Below are 19,924 nucleotides of genomic sequence, written 5' to 3'. Positions count from 1 at the left end.
GTGTGCTATGACATTCATTCATGTATCATACGGTTGTTCACTACTTATGTAGTTGTTATATTTTGATGATGTGAACGCCTGAGGTTTAAATTAATGCTAATGATCTTCTTATGTGGCCTTAATATGTGTTGATGGAATTAGATTGTCAAATAATCCTTTTTAATTGGCCTTAATATGTGTTAATAACCGATGTCGATTAAGCGATCAAGGCTAATTTGCTTCTTTTCTCCCAAATCTTGTGATGTTGTGAACATCCGAAGTTAACATTAACGTTACTTAATATAGGGTTAAAAAAAAATAATAAACAGATCGCTTAAGCAATCCTGTATATATAAGCCTTCGTCGCTTAAGCGATATCTTGAAACACTTAAGCGACCAAGACCAATTATTGTCAAAATCATCCTCAAGTGCACGGTCACTTAAGTGATGTCATGGCTCGTTAAGCGATTCAGTATGCATAAGCCCTTGGTCAATTAAAGAGTACCATAAATCGCTTAAGCGATGAAGTCCAAGGTAGTATCAAGATCATCCCTAAGCGCACGATCATTAAGCGATACCAGACATCGCTTAAGCGATCCACTAATTTAGCCTTCGTGCTTAAGTGATACCAGACATCGCTTAGCGATCAAGTCCAGGCAGAATCAAGATCATCCCCAAGTGCATGATGCTTAAGCGATAACAGGTCTTGCTTAAGCGATCCAGTATATTTAGCCTTCGTCGCTTAAGTGATACTAGACACGCTTAAGCGATCAAGTCCAAGGCAAATTAAAATCATCCCCAAGTGCATGATCGCTAAGATATCTAGTATATTTAGCCTTGTCGCTTAAGCGATACTAAATATTGCTTAAGCGATCAAGTACAAGGTAGAATCAAGATCATCCCCAAGTGCACGATCGTTTAAGCAATTCCATGTCTTGCTTAAGCAATCTAGTATTATTAGCCTTTGTCGCTTAAGTGATATCATATAGCGCTTAAGTGATCTAGTCAAAGGCAAATCAAGATCATCCCAAGTGCCCGATAGCTTAAGCGATTCATGGTCTTGCTTAAGCGATCCAGTAAATTTAGCCTTTGTCGTTTAGTGATACCATACATCACTTAACCGATCTAATTAAAGGCAGAATCAATATCATTCCAAGTGCATGTTGTTTAAGCGATTCCAAGTCTCGTTTAAGTGATCTAGTATAGGAAACCCTTGACCGCTTAAGCGATATCATCCATCGCTTAAGCGATCATGCCAACACATATTAATTTCATCTTTTCTCCTCAATTTGACAACCTATTGCACTAACACATATTAATTCCATCTTTTCTCCTCAATTTGCAAACCTAATTACATCAACACATATTAATTCCATATTTTCTCTCTATTTGCATCAAACATATTAATTCCATTAACAGATAACTAAATAAACTCAAAGTCAAAAAAGGGAAAGAAATATGAATTGCTCATTTATAAATCTAAAATGTGCCAATTACATGAAAATACAACATTATACACAAGAAATAAATGTCCTAAAGCAACCCAAAATAACAGTAGCGTCGGCAACCTCCATCCTCTCTCTTCATCATTGTCTTCAGCCACTTCCCTATCTTCTAAAATTATCCAGCACCCCTTCAGCATCAGCAGCAGCAGTAGCCTCTTCGTCCTCTTCTATGACACCCCTTCTAACGTTTTCCAGCCTTGGCCTTGGCCTTGGCAACAAAGCATACATAACATCAGTTTAATGCACCACAACCCAATTATCAATAGCCTGACGTCTAACAACACTAGCTGATCCAATTCAAGACAACCCAATTATCCATATAAGAAATGCAATTCACATAAACTACAAAACTCTAAGTCTAACTTCTGTACTTGTTGATGACAACATCAACAATGACTTGGATTGAGTTCTACTCAGTCAAAAAGTTGATAATTTTCATGGCGTGTTTCACAATCCTAACAGCTATAAGTAGAATTTGTATTAATAATGAAAACAACATTAGATCACTTGGACGACAACACTAATCGATGACTCAATGGTCTATGCCTACAACATCACCAACAAACACAAAATAAAAGAACTGGTACATCAAGAACTGGTATAGATTAGTGATCATAAGCATACCTTCTATAGTAACTAAGGGATCCATATGCCTGTGGAAGCACTCAACAGCCAAGCGCTCCCCAAAGTTACTCATTGTATCGTCATTCAAGCTATCCTTTGGGGTGTTGGTCATGTCGAACTTAATAAATTTTAGTGCATATGCCCCGCAATCAGCATTACAATAGGAAGAAGACTTTATATTAGAATAAGCTTATTAAACAATTGTATTATGTAAGTTTTATACAAAATTTATCTTGCATCATTTGTCAGGACGGAACAAGCTTGTGTGGCCACTTTCCCATTAGTAGTTCATCACTTAAGTACTGAAACATTCCGCTGTCTTGCAACAACTACGAGAACAATATACATAGTGGCTACATCTTTGCGTCCAACTGTCTCTCCTAACATATACTCAGGTTGCAATCAAGAATCTACAGCAAGCCCTCCTCCAGTAGCTAAACGACGGTTATCCAATGCATATCCTTGATGTTCACGATGCAGTATACTCTTTTCACCTTTGCCCAACTGTTGCCATATTTGGGCATTCCCCCCCGTACATATTGCATCATCCTCTCATCAAACCAAAAATCAGTAAGGACACCGTTAAACTCCTCTACGGCTATTCTTTTCCACTTGCCTCCCCTTGTTACACCTCCACCATTGACCTTTTGTCATTAATGTCTCATATGTACTTACTAGGCTTTGGCCAAAGGATAAATCGATGATGACATAGTGCGGATACAAATTATCACCATTAGTGTTTTGTTGCAACCTCATGAGTGTTAATACCTCATCAATGTGCTGCATCAAATCAAAACAATATGATAAGTGTCTATTCAAACACCATAGAACTGTTTTTTCTTAAGCAATATGTTTTTTTTTTTAACAAATCGCTTAAGCAACCTCCTAAAAAAATAGATTGCTTAAGCGATTCAGTAAACAATACTTCATGGAAAACATAAGCAAAAATAAGGAAAAATACAGAAAAATGACTCACCAAGTCGTCGAGCCACCTGTCCATTGTCAACATTTTTTCAAACAACTCCCAGGGATAATCCCTTTCTTTCTCATTGTAATAGGCATAAAATAGTTTTTTCTTTTCCTGATCTATTGGCCTATACAAATCAACCTTTAACTCCTTCGTTTTCACTTCCTCCGCCTACCTCCTCACTCTTTTCCATTTTCACTTCTCAACTTTCACGGACTTCCTCCTTTTTTTTCTTCGTTCTTCTCTTCTTTCCATACGTTACTGCAGTGTAAGGAGATTTTACGTGCTTACTTTTTGGGCTCTCTAAACTATGCTGAGGTTGCACTTCAACCACTTTCAATACCCTACCAACTTCCTCCTCCACCTTATCAACTTTCTCCGCCACCATTTTCATCCAGTCTTCCATCTTCTCAAACCTCTTATAAATGGCAGTTGTAAAACTGTCAAAGAGACTTTTTATAAGGTCAACCATCTTATTCTCCCGAGGCCTCGGAAAATCGATACTTGTTGTACCGGTTTGCCAATAGGGTGGAGGCGTACGAACCTCTTCCTCCTCCCCCCCCCCCCCCCCCCCCCCCCCCCCCCCCCCCCCCCCCCCCCCCCCCCCCCCCCCCCCCCCCCCCCCCCCCCCCCCAGCGACTGGAGCTTCATCCTCCTCGGCCTCAAACACATGCTCAAGCAGTGGCCCTGCAGCTACAGTCAAATGCATGACCCTTTCTAGGTCTCGCATTAGGTGGTCTATCTCCTTATCTGTTACATCGTCTAGTGGTGCGAACAATGTAACATACTATACTCCCAATTCACCCCTAGTAAGGGTGAGGAAGAGATAGACAAGTCCCTACAATAAGAAAAAAAAATCAATCAAATTTAAGCCACATTTAAAAGCAAGTGCATATTCAAAAGATTAATCATTTAATCTTACCTAAGTCACTTGAATTTCCATTTCTATTATGTCATAGTCCCAATGGGCACACTTCTCAGTGTGCCACTGCAACTTCCTAGGAAATTGCAGTGGCTCATCCAAAGTCTCCTTCCTCACCCCCCTTAGCCAGGACAGGGATGACCTCATACATCTAAGCCTATATTGTAAAAAAATAGTCCATATCATAATTAAAACACATATAATATTGATGGAATTAGATTGTCAAATAATCCTTTTTAATTGGCCTTAATATGTGTTAATAACCGATGTCGATTAAGCGATTAAGGCTAATTTGCTTCTTTTCTCTTGAATCTTGTGATGTTGTGAACATCCGAAGTTAACATTAACGTTACTTAATATGGGGTTAAAAAAAAATAATAAACAGATCGCTTAAGCAATCCTGTATATATAAGCCTTCGTCGCTTAAGCGATATCTTGAAACACTTAAGCGACCAAGACCAATTATTGTCAAAATCATCCTCAAGTGCACGGTCACTTAAGTGATGTCATGGCTCGCTTAAGCGATTCAGTATGCATAAGCCTTTGTCACTTAAATGATACCATACATCGCTTAAGCGATGAAGTCCAAGGTAGTATCAAGATCATCCCTAAGCGCACGATCACTTAAGCGATACCAGACATTGCTTAAGCGATCCACTATATTTAGCCTTCGTCGCTTAAGTGATACCAGACATCGCTTAAGCGATCAAGTCCAAGGCAAAATAAGATCATCCCCAAGTGCATGATTGCTTAAGCGATTCCAGGTCTTGCTTAAGCGATGCAGTATATTTAACCTTCGTCGCTTAAGTGATACTAGACATCGATTAAGCGATCAAGTCCAAGGCAAAATTAAGATCATCCCCAAGTGCACGATCGCTTAAGCGACCCAGTATATTTAGCCTTTGTCGCTTAAGCGATACTAGACATTGCTTAAGCGTTCAAGTACAAGGTAGAATCAAGATCATCCCCAAGTGCACGATCGCTTAAACAATTCCATATCTTGCTTAAGCAATCTAGTTTATTTAGCCTTTGTCGCTTAAGTGATATCATACATCGCTTAAGTGATCTAGTCAAAGGCAGAATCAAGATCATCTCAAGTGCACGATCGCTTAAGCGGTTCAAGGTCTTGCTTATGCAATTCAAGGTCTTGCTTAAGCGATCCAATATATTTAGCCTTTGTCGTTTAAGCGATACTATACATCGCTTAACTGTCTAATCAAAGGCGGAATCAAGATCATCCCAAGCGCACGATCGCTTAAGCGATTCCAAGTCTCGTTTAAGTGATCTAGTATAGGAAACCCTTGACCGCTTAAGCGATATCATCCATTGCTTAAGCGATCATGCCCAACACATATTAATTTCATATTTTCTCCTCAATTTGACAACCTAATTGCATTAACACATATTAATTCCATCTTTTCTCCTCAATTTGACAACCTAATTGCATTAACACATATTAATTCCATCTTTTCTCCTCAATTTGACAACCTAATTGCATAAACACATATTAATTCCATATTTTCTCCTCAATTTGACAACCTAATTGCATAAACACATATTAATTCCATATTTTCTACTCTATTTGCATCAACACATATTAATTTCAGATTTTCTCCTCAATTTGACAACCTTTTTACATCAAAACATATTAATTCCATTTAACAAGATCACTAAATAAACTCATAGTCAAAAAAGGGAAAAAAATATTGAATTGCTCATTTATAAATCTAAAATGTGCCAATTACATGAAAATACAACATTATACACAAGAAATAAATGTCCTAAAGCAACCCAAAATAACAGTAGCGTCGGCAACCTCCATCCTCTCTCTTCATCATTGTCTTCAGCCACTTCCCTATCTTCTAAAATTATCCAGCACCCCTTCAGCATCAGCAGCAGCAGTAGCCTCTTCGTCCTCTTCTATGACACCCCTTCTAACGTTTTCCAGCCTTGGCCTTGGCCTTGGCAACAAAGCATACATAACATCAGTTTAATGCACCACAACCCAATTATCAATAGCCTGACGTCTAACAACACTAGCTGATCCAATTCAAGACAACCCAATTATCCATATAAGAAATGCAATTCACATAAACTACAAAACTCTAAGTCCAACTTCCGTACTTGTTGATGACAGCATCAGCAATGACTTGGATTGAGTTCTAGTCAGTCAAAAGGTTGATAATTTTCATGGCGTGTTTCACAATCCTTATAGCTATAAGTAGAATTTGTATTAATAATGAAAACAACATTAGATCACTTGGCCGACAACACCAATCGATGACTCAACGGTCTATGCCTACAACATCACCAACAAACACAAAATAAAAGAAGTGGTACATCAAGAACTGGTATAGATCAGTGATCACAAGCATACTTTCTGTAGTAACTAAGGGATCCATATGCATGTGGAAGCACTCAATAGCCAAGCGCTCCCGAAAGTTACTCATTGTATCGTCATTCAAGTTGTCCTTTGGGGTGTTGGTCATGTCGAACTTAATAAATTTTAGTGCATATGCCTCGCAATCAGCATTACAATAAGAAGAAGACTTAGTATTAGAATAAGCTTATTAAACAATTGTATTATGTAAGTTTTATACAAAATTTATCTTGCGTCATTTGTCGGGACGGAACAAGCTTGTGTGGCCACTTTCCCATCAGTAGTTCATCACTTAAGTACTGAAACATCCCGCTGTCTTGCAACAACTACGAGAACAATATACATAGTGGTTGCATCTTTGTGTCCAACTGTCTCTCCTGACATATACTCAGGTTGCAATCAAGGATCTGCAGCAAGCTCTCCTCTAGTAGCTAAACGACGGTTATCCAATGCATATCCTTGATGTTCACGATGCAGTATATTTTTTTCACCTTTGCCCAACTGTTGCCATATTTGGGCCTTCCCCCCCCGTACATACTGCATCATCCTCTCATCAAACCGAAAATCAGTAAGGACACCGTTAAACTCCTCTACGACTATTCTTTTCCACTTGCCTCCCCTTGTTACATGTCCACCATTGACCTTTTGTCATTAATGTCTCATATGTACTTACTAGGCTTTGGCCAAAGGACAAATCGATGATGACACAGTGTGGATACAAATTATCACCATTAATGTTTTGTCGCAATCTCATGAGTGTCAATACCTCATCAATGTGCTGTATCAAATCAAAACAATATGATAAGTGTCTATTCAAACACCATAGAACTGTTTTTTCTTAAGCAATATGTTTTTTTTTTTAACAAATCGTTTAAGCGACCTCCTAAAAAAACAGATCGCTTAAGTGATTCAGTAAACAATACTTCATGGAAAACATAAGCAAAAATAAGGAAAAATACAGAAAAATGACTCACCAAGTCGTCGAGCCACTTGTCCATTGTCAACATTTTTTTAAACAACTCTCAGGGATAATCCCTTTCTTTCTCATTGTAATAGGCATAAAATAGTTTTTTCTTTTCCTGATCTATTGGCCTATACAAATCAACCTTTAACTCCTTCGTTTTCACTTCCTCCGCCTTCCTCCTCACCTTTTTCCATTTTCACTTCTCAACTTTCACGGACTTCCTCATTTTTTTTCTTCGTTCTTCTCTTCTTTCCATACGTTACTGCCGTGTAAGGAGATTTTATGTGCTTACTCTTTCGGCTCTCTAAACTATGCTGAGGTTGCACTTCAACCACTTTCAATACCCTACCAACTTCCCCCTCCACCTTATCAACTTTCTCCGCCACCATTTTCATCCAGTCTTTCATCTTCTCAAACCTCTTATAAATGACAGTTGTAAAACTGTCAAAGAGACTGTTTATGAGGTCAACCATCTTATTCTCCCGAGGCCTCGGAAAATCGATACTTGTTGTACCGGTTTGCCAATAGGGTGGAGGCGTACGAACCTCTTCCTCCTCCCCCCCCCCCCCCCCCCCCCCCCCCCCCCCCCCCCCCCCCCCCCCCCCCCCCCCCCCCCCCCCCCCCCCCCCCCCCCCAGCGACTGGAGCTTCATCCTCCTCGGCCTCAAACACATGCTCAAGCAGTGGCCCTGCAGCTACAGTCAAATGCATGACCCTTTCTAGGTCTCGCATTAGGTGGTCTATCTCCTTATCTGTTACATCGTCTAGTGGTGCGAACAATGTAACATACTATACTCCCAATTCACCCCTAGTAAGGGTGAGGAAGAGATAGACAAGTCCCTACAATAAGAAAAAAAAATCAATCAAATTTAAGCCACATTTAAAAGCAAGTGCATATTCAAAAGATTAATCATTTAATCTTACCTAAGTCACTTGAATTTCCATTTCTATTATGTCATAGTCCCAATGGGCACACTTCTCAGTGTGCCACTGCAACTTCCTAGGAAATTGCAGTGGCTCATCCAAAGTCTCCTTCCTCACCCCCCTTAGCCAGGACAGGGATGACCTCATACATCTAAGCCTATATTGTAAAAAAATAGTCCATATCATAATTAAAACACATATAATAGAAAAAAATATAATAAAAAGCTATTAATATTTACTTGCATTGCCGATGAAAAGCCAAACAAATTGTAAGTGCTTGGTCTCTCCTTCTTGACATATCGGCGGTGCTTTATTGGCCATGTCTTTTCTGCGCAAGGAATCAATGACTAGCTAAAATGATAACCTTCCCCACAGATAAGCATTAAAGAACTGCTAGTTGCTTGCAAACCGTACCCAATCCATATTAATAGCTATTGTTGAGTCACAAGCCATTAGGATAGAACGCAAGAACCATACTAGACATATCTTAAACTTCTCTGAAGAGGTATACCCCTCTTCTCCTAACCTCTCCTTTAAATCACGTGCCCCAAAAAAAAAAGCCTTTCTAATAAAGTTTTCGGCTGCCCTACTCTTCTTTGTTCTCTCTTCCACTTCTGCTTCTAGAAATGCCCCACATTTTAGGCCAGTCATCAAGGCAAATTCCATCATCCCAAAACGTAATGGCTTCCCATCCACCATAAACCACATTTCATTTCTTTTTTTGCTTTTAATTGAGTGCAGAAACGTATAATGTGTTGCCTGCCCCCAAAATGCCTTATTCTAATTATCTCCTATGTCCATAAAATGACCAAAACAACAATATTTGAATTGGTTCATACCCCTTTTTTGTTCACCTAAAATCTCCTTTATTCTTGTAAACACTTGCCAGCTTGACTTAATCGTCACCCATACGGGGAAGTATGGTATCCTATCAATTACAACCTCCAACCTATAGTCTTTATAATTTACGCTTCGGAAACATTGCACAATCGATATAGACTAAATATCAACAAAAATAGAAACCAAAACAACCAATAGGCTGCCAATTTGGGGGATATGGGCTTCAAGGGCATCGGGGAGTGGGTGTTTTTGCTTCGAGAAGACCAAGGAAGCCAATACGGGCTCTACAGAGGCTGTTGTGGCAGGTTCGATGGCTAGAGATGGATGGGGATGGCAGGAGGGGGCGAAATAAGGGGGGTTGGGGGATGCCCTACATATTGTAGGGCTAGTCACGAATAGTTGCAAACCTCCTATACACAACCTTCCTACAACCTCCCTTGCCTTCCCCTATCCTTTGGAACCCAAACAACGGAACTCCCTCGATGCCTGCCAACTGCTCGACAAAACCCCACAACCACCCTAACAATCAAAACCAACTAAATATCCCCCAACTTCACACCAACAAATAATTTTTTCATCAAATGGTAAGAAATGTACCTTTTCTTCATCTTGTTCCCCGTCCTTGCCTGAATTTACGCTGATGTCCTCCTCTTCAAAACCATTTACAGATTTTGCTGTCTATTCTTGTGCCGCTGTCGTGTCTTATGCTGCTGGACCACCTTCACTCATCAGAAGATCCATCGAAGCATCTTCTTCGAAAACCTTTGAATAGCCGCCGCCGTCAGACTCTAGAATTTGTAGTGTGGTTGGGTTTTCCTCTGATTTGTTAATGTTAGCCATGATTTGTTGTGTAACTAACAAGGAAATGAAGATTAAAGAGCAAAGATTTGTTGGAAATTGGGAACTTTAATGGCCGAAAATCGCAAGAGAGATGGGATGTTTTCGTCGGTCGCTTTTTTTGGGTGGCCTCCTTTAATTAATCGATTTTGAAGGGTGGTCGTTTTTTAATTTTCAAAATTTAAATAAATTTCCATTAATTTACTATTACCCGTATGTTTCAATCATTTCACTCTAGCCCATTTTTGCACGTTTAGTTATTCTTAAGTGTGCCACGCCAATTTTTCAAGGTTAAAAAAAATGCAAAAAAATTTCAGGGTCATTTTCTTAAATGCAAACTTGGAAGGTCTAGCCAGTTAAATTTCCTCGGGTATTTAGCTTGTAAGTTACTTTCCTAGTGATAATTGAGAACAAGATGTCTACAAAATTATTAGCTCATTTATTTATAATTTGGAAAAGTAGAAAATGCAGTTCTTGCTGATTTCTTTTGTAATAACTCATGGTATTCCTGGTAGGGGTTTAGATGAGTTAGGAATATTTCTATTCCTTTGGATGCATTATTTTGAAAATTTTGATTGCATCTTGTTTCATCACTCGGCACTTGGTACATATCCATTTAAATTATGCGCATTGATATTTGTGTTAACTACCTTTGAATGGTTGAGCGGTTCGATAGAAGCCTCTTGAGTATATTACTCAAAAGGTCTTGATTTCAAGTCCCTTCTCAGGTGCTAATAGTGGTAACCATTGGAGCTCTTACTCATTTGGTAGTTCCAACTCGGGAGATTAGTTGAGATGTGGATAAGCTGGCTCAGACACCTCTGATCATTAAAAAAAAAAAAAAAAAAGATATTTGTGATTTTAATCCATCAGAATTTTATCATATACCAATAGTAAGCATGGGATTTATTTTGATTTTATACTACCATAAGTCGATACTAATCATCTAATCCCATAACATTATTGGACTGGCATTTAAACAATTCCCCATATTAAATTGTAGTGGATTTCTCTTATTCGTGCATATAGACGGGTTAATTATGGCGAACCATGAAAATATCGTATCTTTTTATACGGTGTGATTTTATTCCCATGTTATTAATTTCGTATGTATTTTTTTCGCTGCACAATCTCCTAACAGTCATTAGGGTTTAGAGGACTTGTTTTTCTCTATTATTTAGTAGTTCTTGTGACAACTTGATTCTTTTGAACCTAACCTAGCGTTTGTCCTATGGTAGGTTGGCTTTTTTTTGTATGGCCCTTGTATAATTCATTAATTAATTACTTTTTTTCACGTTAAAATAATTTTTTACCTAAGAAATTCAAACATTTTGTTTTAAAACGAAAATTTTGAGATTCTCTTGATTAAATGATACATAGTTCTTTTAAATAAAACAAAATTTTAATAATCAAAGTGAAACGGATAATTCTGACTATAATAAGATTTTTTACAGGAATTAGAAGTTCACTCAATAATCAACAAATTGAAATTGCTGAACATACATTCAAGCCAAACTTACAATTAAAAACACAAGTAAACCAATAATTTGTATCATACAAATATTCTTTGAAATTTATCTTCCAACTTTGCCCTGTTGGTTTCTTGAGGCTCTAAAACTTGGTTTGGAGTTGATCAACTATGTTCTTGATCAATTGGAATGCCTTGCTGAGAACCTCACCAGCAATGGTAGGATTTGATCCAAAAACAGCATTAGCAATGGTGATAACACCTGGGTTTTGGTTGCGTAAACCAGCAATGGCTCCCACATTTCGTTGGAAGTGTACAAGTCCGATTGGAAATACAAACACATCTCGCTTTTTAAGGACTTGTGTGATGAGGCGATTCTGAGGGTTTGATGTGACAAATCCAACCTCAAGAGAGCCTTTAAGGACTGTCAGGATCTCAGTGGCTCTGGGGTGTGTGTGGGGAAGGTTGATACCCCATGGTGCAAAGTCAATCTGCAGCATTGAGATCCTAAGAGTGTTGAGCCCTGGAAGCTGAGCCATAGAGACAGGGGTGACTCTGGACCCAACTTGGTTTGAAGTGTTGCCAGGAATGTGTAGCCCGCTAAAGGAGAAATCACTGGCTTGAACAAGTGCAGAATTCTTACATGCTAAGCCATTTATTCTTGCTGCCAAGAAACACGCAAACAAACAGGAAAGTTTAAAGTCAGTTTGCAAGCTATTAGCACGTGTGTTATGAGATGCTATAAGAGCATAAATGTTACACTAAGATAGTAAGATAGATGGAATATAATGAAATACCCGGAGGGGGCGTTTGATTCATAGAATGTTGGATTACTGGAAAGATAGATTACCTTGAAGATTATTGGGAATCTTTAGGAAAATATGTTCTTTCGGCTGCCCTACTCTTCTTTGTTCTCTCTTCCACTTCCGCTTCTGGAAATGCCCCACATTTTAGGCTAGTCATCAAGGCAAATTCCATCATCCCAAAACGTAATGGCTTCCCATCCACCACGAACCACATTTCATTTCTTTTTTTGCTTTTAATTGAGTGCAGCAACGTATAATGTGTTGCCTGCCCCCAGAATGCCTTATTCTAATTATCTCTTATGTCCATAAAATGACCAAAACAACTATCTTTGAATCGGTTCATACCCCTTTTTTGTTCACCTAAAATCTCCTTTATTCTCGTAAACACTTGCCAGCTTGACTTAATCGTCACCCTTACGGGGAAGTATGGTATCCTATCAATTATAACCTTCAACCTATAGTCTTTATAATTTATGCTTCGGAAACACTGCACAATCAATATAGACTAAATATCAACAAAAATAGAAACCAAAACAACCAATAGGCTGCCAATCTGGGGGATATGGGCTTCAAGGGCATCGGGGAATGGGTGTTTTTGGCTTCGAGAGGACCGAGGAAGCCAATACGGGCTCTACAGAGGCTGTTGATGCAGGTTTGATGGCTAGAGATGGCTGGGGATGGCAGGAGGGGGCGAAATAAGGGGGGCTGGGGGCTGCCCTACATATTGTAGGGCTGGTCACGAATAGTTGCAAACCTCCCATAAACAACCTCCCTACGACCTCCCTTGCCTTCCCCTATCCTTTGGAACCCAAACAACAGAACTCCCTCGATGCCTGCCAACTGCTCGACAAAACGCCACAACCACCCTAACAATCAAAACCAACTAAATATCCCCCAAATTCGCATCAACAAATAATTTTTTCATCAAATGGTAAGAAATGTACCTTTTCTTCATCTTGTTCCTCCTCCTCGCCTAAATTTGCGTTGATGTCCTCTTCTTCAAAACCATTTATAGATTTTGCTGTCTGTTCTTATGCCGTTGTCGTGTCTTATGCTGCTGGACCACCTTCACTCATCGGAAGATCCATCGAAGCGTTTTCTTCGACAACCTTTGAACAGCCGCCGCCGTTAGACTCTAGAATTTGTAGTGTGGTTAGGTTTTCCTCTGATTTGTTAATGTTAGCCATGATTTTTTGTGTAACTAACAAGGAAATGAAGATTAAAGAGCAAAGATTTGCTGGAAATTGGGAACTTTAATGGCCGAAAATCGCAAGAGAGATGGGGTGTTTTCGTCGGTCGCTTTTTTTGGGTGGCCTCCTTCAATTAATCGATTTTGAAGGGGGTCGTTTTTTAATTTTCAAAATTTAAATAAATTTCCATTAATTTACTATTACCTGTATATGTTTCAATCATTTCACTCTAGCCCATTTTTGCACGTTTAGTTATTCTTAAGTGTGCCACGCCAATTTTTCAAGGTTAAAAAAAATGCAAAAAAATTTCAAGGTCATTTTCTTAAATGCAAACTTGGAAGGTCTGGCCAGTTAAATTTCCTCGGGTATTTAGCTTGTAAGTTACTTTCCTGGTGATAATTGAGAACAAGATGTCTACAAAATTATTAGCTCATTTATTTATAATTTGGAAAAGTAGAAAATGCAGTTCTTGCTGATTTCTTTTGTAATAACTCATGGTATTCCTGGTAGGGGTTTAGATGAGTTAGGAATATTTCTATTCCTTTGGATGCATTATTTTGAAAATTTTGATTGCATCTTGTTTCATCACTCGGCACTTGGTACATATCCATTTAAATTATGCGCATTGATATTTGTGTTAACTACCTTTGAATGGTTGAGCGGTTCGATAGAAGCCTCTTGAGTATATTACTCAAAAGGTCTTGATTTCAAGTCCCTTCTCAGGTGCTAATAGTGGTAACCATTAGAGCTCTTACTCATTTGGTAGTTCCAACTTGGGAGATTAGTTGAGATGTGGGTAAGCTGGCTCAGACACCCCTGATCATTAAAAAAAAAAAAAAAAAAAATATTTGTGATTTTAATCCATCCAAATTTTATCATATACCAATAGTAAGCATGGGATTTATTTTGATTTTATACTACCATAAGTCGATACTAATCATCTAATCCCATAACATTATTGGACTGGCATTTAAACAATTCCCCATATTAAACTATAGTGGATTTCTGTTATTCGTGCATATAGACGGGTTAATTATGGCGAACCATGAAAATATCGTATCTTTTTATACGGTGTGATTTTATTCCCATGTTATTAATTTCGTATGTATTTTTTTCGCTGCACAATCTCCTAACAGTCATTAGGGTTTAGAGGACTTGTTTTTCTCTATTATTTAGTAGTTCTTGTGACAACTTGATTCTTTTGAACCTAACCTAGGGTTTGTCCTATGGTAGGTTGGCATTTTTTTGTATGGCCCTTGTATAATTCATTAATTAATTACTTTTTTTCACGTTAAAATAAATTTTTACCTAAGAAATTCAAATATTTTGTTTTAAAACGAAAATTTTGAGATTCTCTTGATTAAATGATACATAGTTCTTTTAATTAAAACAAAATTTTAATAATTAAAGTGAAACAGATAATTCTGACTATAATAAGATTTTTTACAGGAATTAGAAGTTCACTCAATAATCAACAAATTGAAATTGCTGAACATACATTCAAGCCAAACGTACAATTAAAAACAAAAGTAAACCAATAATTTGTATCATACAAACATTCTTTGAAATTTATCTTCCAACTTTGCCCTGTCGGTTTCTTGAGGCTCTAAAACTTGGTTTGGAGTTGATCAACTATGTTCTTGATCAATTGGAATGCCTTGCTGAGAACCTCACCAGCAATGGCAGGATTTGATCCAAAAACAGCATTAGCAATGGTGATAACACCTGGGTTTTGGCTGCGCAAACCAGCAATGGCTCCCACATTTCGCTGGAAGTGTACAAGTCCGATTGGAAATACAAACACATCTCGCTTTTTAAGGACTTTTGTGATGAGGCGATTCTTAGGGTTTGATGTGACAAATCCAACCTCAAGAGAGCCTTCAAGGACTGTCAGGATCTCAGTGGCTCTGGGGTGTGTGTGGGGAAGGTTGATACCCCATGGTGCAAAGTCAATCAGCACCATTGAGATCCCAAGAGTGTTGAGTCCTGGAAGCTGAGCCACAGAGACAGGGGTGACTCTGGACCCAACTTGGTTTGAAGTGTTGCCAGGAATGTGTAGCCCGCTAAAGGAGAAATCACTGGCTTGAACAAGTGCATAATTCTTACATGCTAAGCCATTTATTCTTGCTGCCAAGAAACACGCAAACAAACAGGAAAGCTTAAAGTCAGTTTGCAGGCTATTAGCACGTGTGTTATGAGATGCTATAAGAGCATAAATTTTACACTAAGATAGTAAGATAGATGGAATATAATGAAATACCTGAAGAGGGCGTTTGGTTCATGGAATGTTGGATTACTGGGAATGTTGAATTACTGGGAATGTTGGATTACTGGAAAGATAGATTACCTTGAAGATTACTAGAAATCTTTAGGAAAATATGTTTAGTTAATTAGTGGGTATGTTATATTAATATGTTTGGTTGAGAAGAATAAATTGGTGGGTATGTTATTTAAATTACTGAATTGTCCTCCAATTAAATATTATTATTATATTATTTTTTAATATTATTATTATTTGGATTACTATAACCCCCCTACATTTAAAAACTTAGCAAAAACAACCCCATAATAAAAGTTTAAAAAATCAACAAAACACCCCCCACCAACCCAACCACTGTTGGCTACTAGTAGCTGGCAACCTAACGGCTCATGGAAGGCCGAAAATGGCCGCTGTGCGCTGCTATGGCAATTTCCAGCCAGATATTTAGCCGGAAATGGCCAGATCCGTCGATCTGGCAGTCAACGGCTAGATCGATGGCCATTGACGGACACAGACGTGGTTGTTAACAGCCATCGGTCTGGCCTTTAGCGTCCAAATCGACGGATCTGGCCATTTCCAGTCAGATATCTGGCCGGAAATGGCCATAGAGGCGCACGACGACCATTTTCGACCTTTCGTGCGTCGTTCTGACGATGGCGGCAGCTAGCCGTGGCTGTGGTTAACGGCATTAGGTGGTTGGGGATGGTGGCTTGGGTGGGCTGTAATTTGTTTTGAATTCAAGGGTAATTTTGTCCAAAAAATTAATTAATTGGGGTTGAAATAGTAAAAGTTATATTCATGTAAATAAATTTAAAAATAAGGGCATTATTGTCCTAAAATTTTATTAATAAGGGATAGAATTGTAACAAAAAAAGATAACCCTGATAATATTAGAATACTTAAGAAAATAGAGGTAATCAGATTACCTCAAATATTACCAATAATAACCACTATTGGTATTTGAAGATTACCGATATTTTATATTACTTGACAACCAAACATGGTAATCTTGTCGAGTAATATAAGACCACTTAACTCCAGTAATATCAAATACCCTAACCACTATTGGTATTTGAAGATTACCGATGTCTTATATTACTTGACAACCAAACATGCTAATCTTGTTGAGTAATATAAGGCCACTTAACCCCAGTAATATCAAATACCCTCAAACCAAATGCTCCCCAAGTGTTACGATCTGCAACGCAGAAATCCTGCAGGGGTTTTGGCTCAAGTTCAAAAGCGATGTGATAGCAAGCAAGAACCAATATCTCGCTGAAGATGACAACATTTTTCGCCATTTTGAAACTACTAATCTCTCTAAGAACAATGGCCAAAAAAGGCAATATAAAGGAATTTGAGAGATGATGAACAAACTAGCGTTCGTTGGTGGTCAATATTTATGGAGGTACCGCATGAGGAGTTTCTGACTTTGGTGCATGAAGCTATTTTATTTTTTTTAAAATCCTGTTTGAGAGTTGCCGTCCAATCATATTGAAGGGTACTGTTTTCTGAATTGGTCATCTTTCAACATATATATATTCAATATTCTATGAGTTGGTGCATAGCCGGCTGGGTTTAAGAAATGAATGATTGCATATAGTTGCATGTAAATACTGGCGAAGAAATTATCATACTTGTTCCAAAGATAAGCAGCAAGAACTAGTGAAGGAGCGGCCCCACCAGGGTGCGGCCGCCCTTAACGGGATATTCTTATGTCAGCAACAGAAGCTTCATGATTATTTTTGTCTTCATATGATTTCATGTTCATTTTATTTCGAATCAAATTACTTACTATTACCAGTCATGCAAAACTTTACGTCCTTGGAATATTCATCTGTTTCTGATACTGCTGTAGAAACCAGGTTAATATAAAAGGAGTTTCCCCCAAATCAACAGAGTTGAGCTCAACAATATTGTAATCTGTAAAGATCACTTTAATCACAGATATTTAGCATAGATTCATAGTTATTCAAGGAGGTGATATAAGGAAAACCAAAATCGGGTTGATTTAGGATTCATACAGCTTTTAAGTACATCACTAGTTCTCTCATGTTGCTTAAATTTTAGTAGTACTGTTACATTAATCACATCTTAATTAATTTGTCTTTTCATGGCCTTTCATATATATATATATTATCTGTTTTGATCCTGAAATATTAACAGATCGAAGTGTTATCTTTACGACTAAAACAAAATATTGGTCATTCTCAATCGAATCAATCTACTGTTATCTTCCTTGTTATCTTGGGCAGCTAATTAATTGACCATGCATGAACTGGCATCCTTTATCATCATTTTGTATTCTACCTGCTATCACATGATGACATGAAACCTCGTAGTTAATTGAGTTGCCTGATTATCTTAAGATATTGGCCTGTTCATACAATCAAATTAAAAATTAACTGAATCATGCATCGTCTTAAATCCTTTATTGGCAATTACATTATAGAAGGAATAATCTGGAAAGATTCAAGAGAAGGATACTGGATTCATTTTACATTTTTTCTTTTCTCAGTCTCGACGATAAAAAAGCAATTTATAAAAATTAAAGGGATATGTTATTAAGGGAGACGTAATTAAACTTATCTCTCACAATAAGATATAATGTTGTACAAAAACTTTAAAAAGAACTAAAATTATGCAAGATATAATGAAGCTAAGAAAGAAAATTTTCATTAATTCATGAACCAAGAACAATCAACACTGGTAAGAATTCATCAACCAACTTACATAAAGAAGAACAAAAGGCAAATAAAGAATGTCAGATTGTCACACACAAAAACAATATATCACAAGTATTTAATCTGTCAACTGCATTGATTTATCGCCGCTAGAACTGTGACTGAATTTGATCTACTATCTTCTTGTCCACCTGGAAAGCCTTGGTGAGAACATCGCTACCAATAGGTGCATTTGATCCGAAAACAGCATTAGCAATGGTGATGACTCCTGGATTTTGGCTGCTTAATGCAGCAATAGCTACTGCATTTTTATTTCCCACATTGCGTTGGAAGTGAATGAGTCCAATTGGAAATACAAACACATCTCCTTTTTCAAGGACCTTAGTGATGAGGCGATTCTCAGGGTTTGAGGTGACAAATCCAACTTCAAGAGAACCTTCAAGAACTGTCAGGATCTCGCTGGCTCGGGGGTGAGTATGGGGAGGGTTGATACCCCAAGGTGAAACGTCGACGCGCACCAGTGAGATCCCAAGAGTGTTGAGACCTGGAATCTGTGCCACACTGACAGGGGTGACCCTCGACCCAACAGGGTTTGAAGTGTTGCCTGCAATGTGAAGCCCACTAAAGAAGAAATCATTTGCTACAACCGTGCTGGGGTTTTTGCAGGCTAAACCATTTACTCTTGCTGTCAAACAACATATGCATATTAAAAGTGAGAACCAAGTAATTAATACCCTGTTTGACTGATGCAATGACCAAAAATAATTAAGCATAACTCAAAATAAGCTGCTAAAATCTATAAGATAGAAGTGGGGCCTAAGCTGTACCGAAGATAAAAGAGCTAGCTTTACGTATTAATTATTATGGCAGAGTAAAGTATAGATTTAACTCATATATAGTAATACCTGAACTATTACGGTCTGCAACGCAGAAATCCTGCAAGGGTTTAGGCTCAAATGCAAAAGCAAGATAGGTGCAAGTGAGAGCCACCAAGCTCAACAAGAGAAATGTTTTTGCCATTTTATAGTAACACACTAATGGAGAAAAACAAGGACCAGGTGAAAAGAAGAATAAAAGGAGAAAGGATTTCTGAGCTATGAAGCAAAGCTCTATGAAGTTCCTTGTATATATAGTGGTTGGCATGCAATTAAGCTTCACGAATTTAAGAGCATGCCATTAATACTTTATCGTTTTCGCTGTCGCCTGCATGCCGAAGCGCGTCCACTAAGGGATTTGCTTTTGAACATAGTACATGCTATGTGTATATGGCGAATTCAGATAAAAGGAAGAGCCGGCCGCTTGGATTAAGCCAAGAAATTGTCATGCCTAAGGCTAAGAGACTTGACCATCCGAACTAAAGGATTTAGTCTTGTACAGCTGGATTGCAATTAATTATAATTTGATCATTCTGCTGAATATATACATATTATTGCTGTTTTTCCCATATTGTCTCATAGATCCTGGTAATTGACTCAATAGGAACACAACAACATTACAAATGATTCAGCTCATCAAATACCGATAGAGACATAATATACGGTGCCTAGTCATACTGAACCAGCTGGCCAATTGTCA

General features: G+C 38.1%; 3 protein-coding genes across 3 annotated transcripts; all 3 read right to left on the bottom strand.

Moving 5' to 3' along the window:
* Positions 1–11,552: 11,552 nt before the first annotated feature.
* On the bottom strand, positions 11,553–12,228 carry LOC116119107 (putative germin-like protein 2-3). Its single transcript, XM_031405059.1, has 2 exons — positions 12,207–12,228; positions 11,553–12,073 (listed from the first exon to the last, which is right to left on the bottom strand). The coding sequence occupies exons 1-2, from the start codon at positions 12,226–12,228 to the stop codon at positions 11,553–11,555; spliced, it is 543 nt and encodes a 180-aa protein (XP_031260919.1).
* Positions 12,229–15,011: 2,783 nt separating this feature from the next.
* LOC116119097 (putative germin-like protein 2-1) lies at positions 15,012–16,966 on the bottom strand. Its single transcript, XM_031405049.1, has 3 exons — positions 16,861–16,966; positions 16,021–16,036; positions 15,012–15,528 (listed from the first exon to the last, which is right to left on the bottom strand). Exons 1-3 carry the CDS (start codon positions 16,964–16,966, stop codon positions 15,012–15,014), a joined length of 639 nt encoding a protein of 212 aa, XP_031260909.1.
* A 1,421-nt stretch (positions 16,967–18,387) lies between these two features.
* On the bottom strand, positions 18,388–19,412 carry LOC116119096 (putative germin-like protein 2-1). The gene is made up of 2 exons (XM_031405048.1): positions 19,255–19,412; positions 18,388–19,034 (listed from the first exon to the last, which is right to left on the bottom strand). Exons 1-2 carry the CDS (start codon positions 19,367–19,369, stop codon positions 18,499–18,501), a joined length of 651 nt encoding a protein of 216 aa, XP_031260908.1. The 5' UTR covers positions 19,370–19,412; the 3' UTR covers positions 18,388–18,498.
* Positions 19,413–19,924: the final 512 nt, after the last annotated feature.

The sequence above is a fragment of the Pistacia vera genome, unplaced genomic scaffold (assembly GCF_008641045.1).
Source record: "Pistacia vera cultivar Batoury unplaced genomic scaffold, PisVer_v2 Contig873, whole genome shotgun sequence".
In the NCBI taxonomy this organism is placed as follows: domain Eukaryota; kingdom Viridiplantae; phylum Streptophyta; class Magnoliopsida; order Sapindales; family Anacardiaceae; genus Pistacia; species Pistacia vera.
Note: the sequence above shows the minus strand (reverse complement) of the source record. Positions and strands in the feature narration are given on the sequence as shown.

Excerpts from the sequence above, each read along its gene's own strand:
- LOC116119096 (XM_031405048.1), bottom strand. The coding sequence starts at position 19,369 with ATGGCAAAAACATTTCTCTTGTTGAGCTTGGTGGCTCTCACTTGCACC. Across the intron at positions 19,035-19,254 it reads TGCAGACCGTAATAGTTCAG|CAAGAGTAAATGGTTTAGCC; the intron begins GTATTACTATAT and ends GTTGTTTGACAG.
- LOC116119097 (XM_031405049.1), bottom strand. The coding sequence starts at position 16,966 with ATGGCGAAAAATGTTGTCATCTTCAGCGAGATATTGGTTCTTGCTTGC.
- LOC116119107 (XM_031405059.1), bottom strand. The coding sequence starts at position 12,228 with ATGAATCAAACGCCCCCTCCGG. Across the intron at positions 12,074-12,206 it reads GAATCAAACGCCCCCTCCGG|CAAGAATAAATGGCTTAGCA; the intron begins GTATTTCATTAT and ends GTTTCTTGGCAG.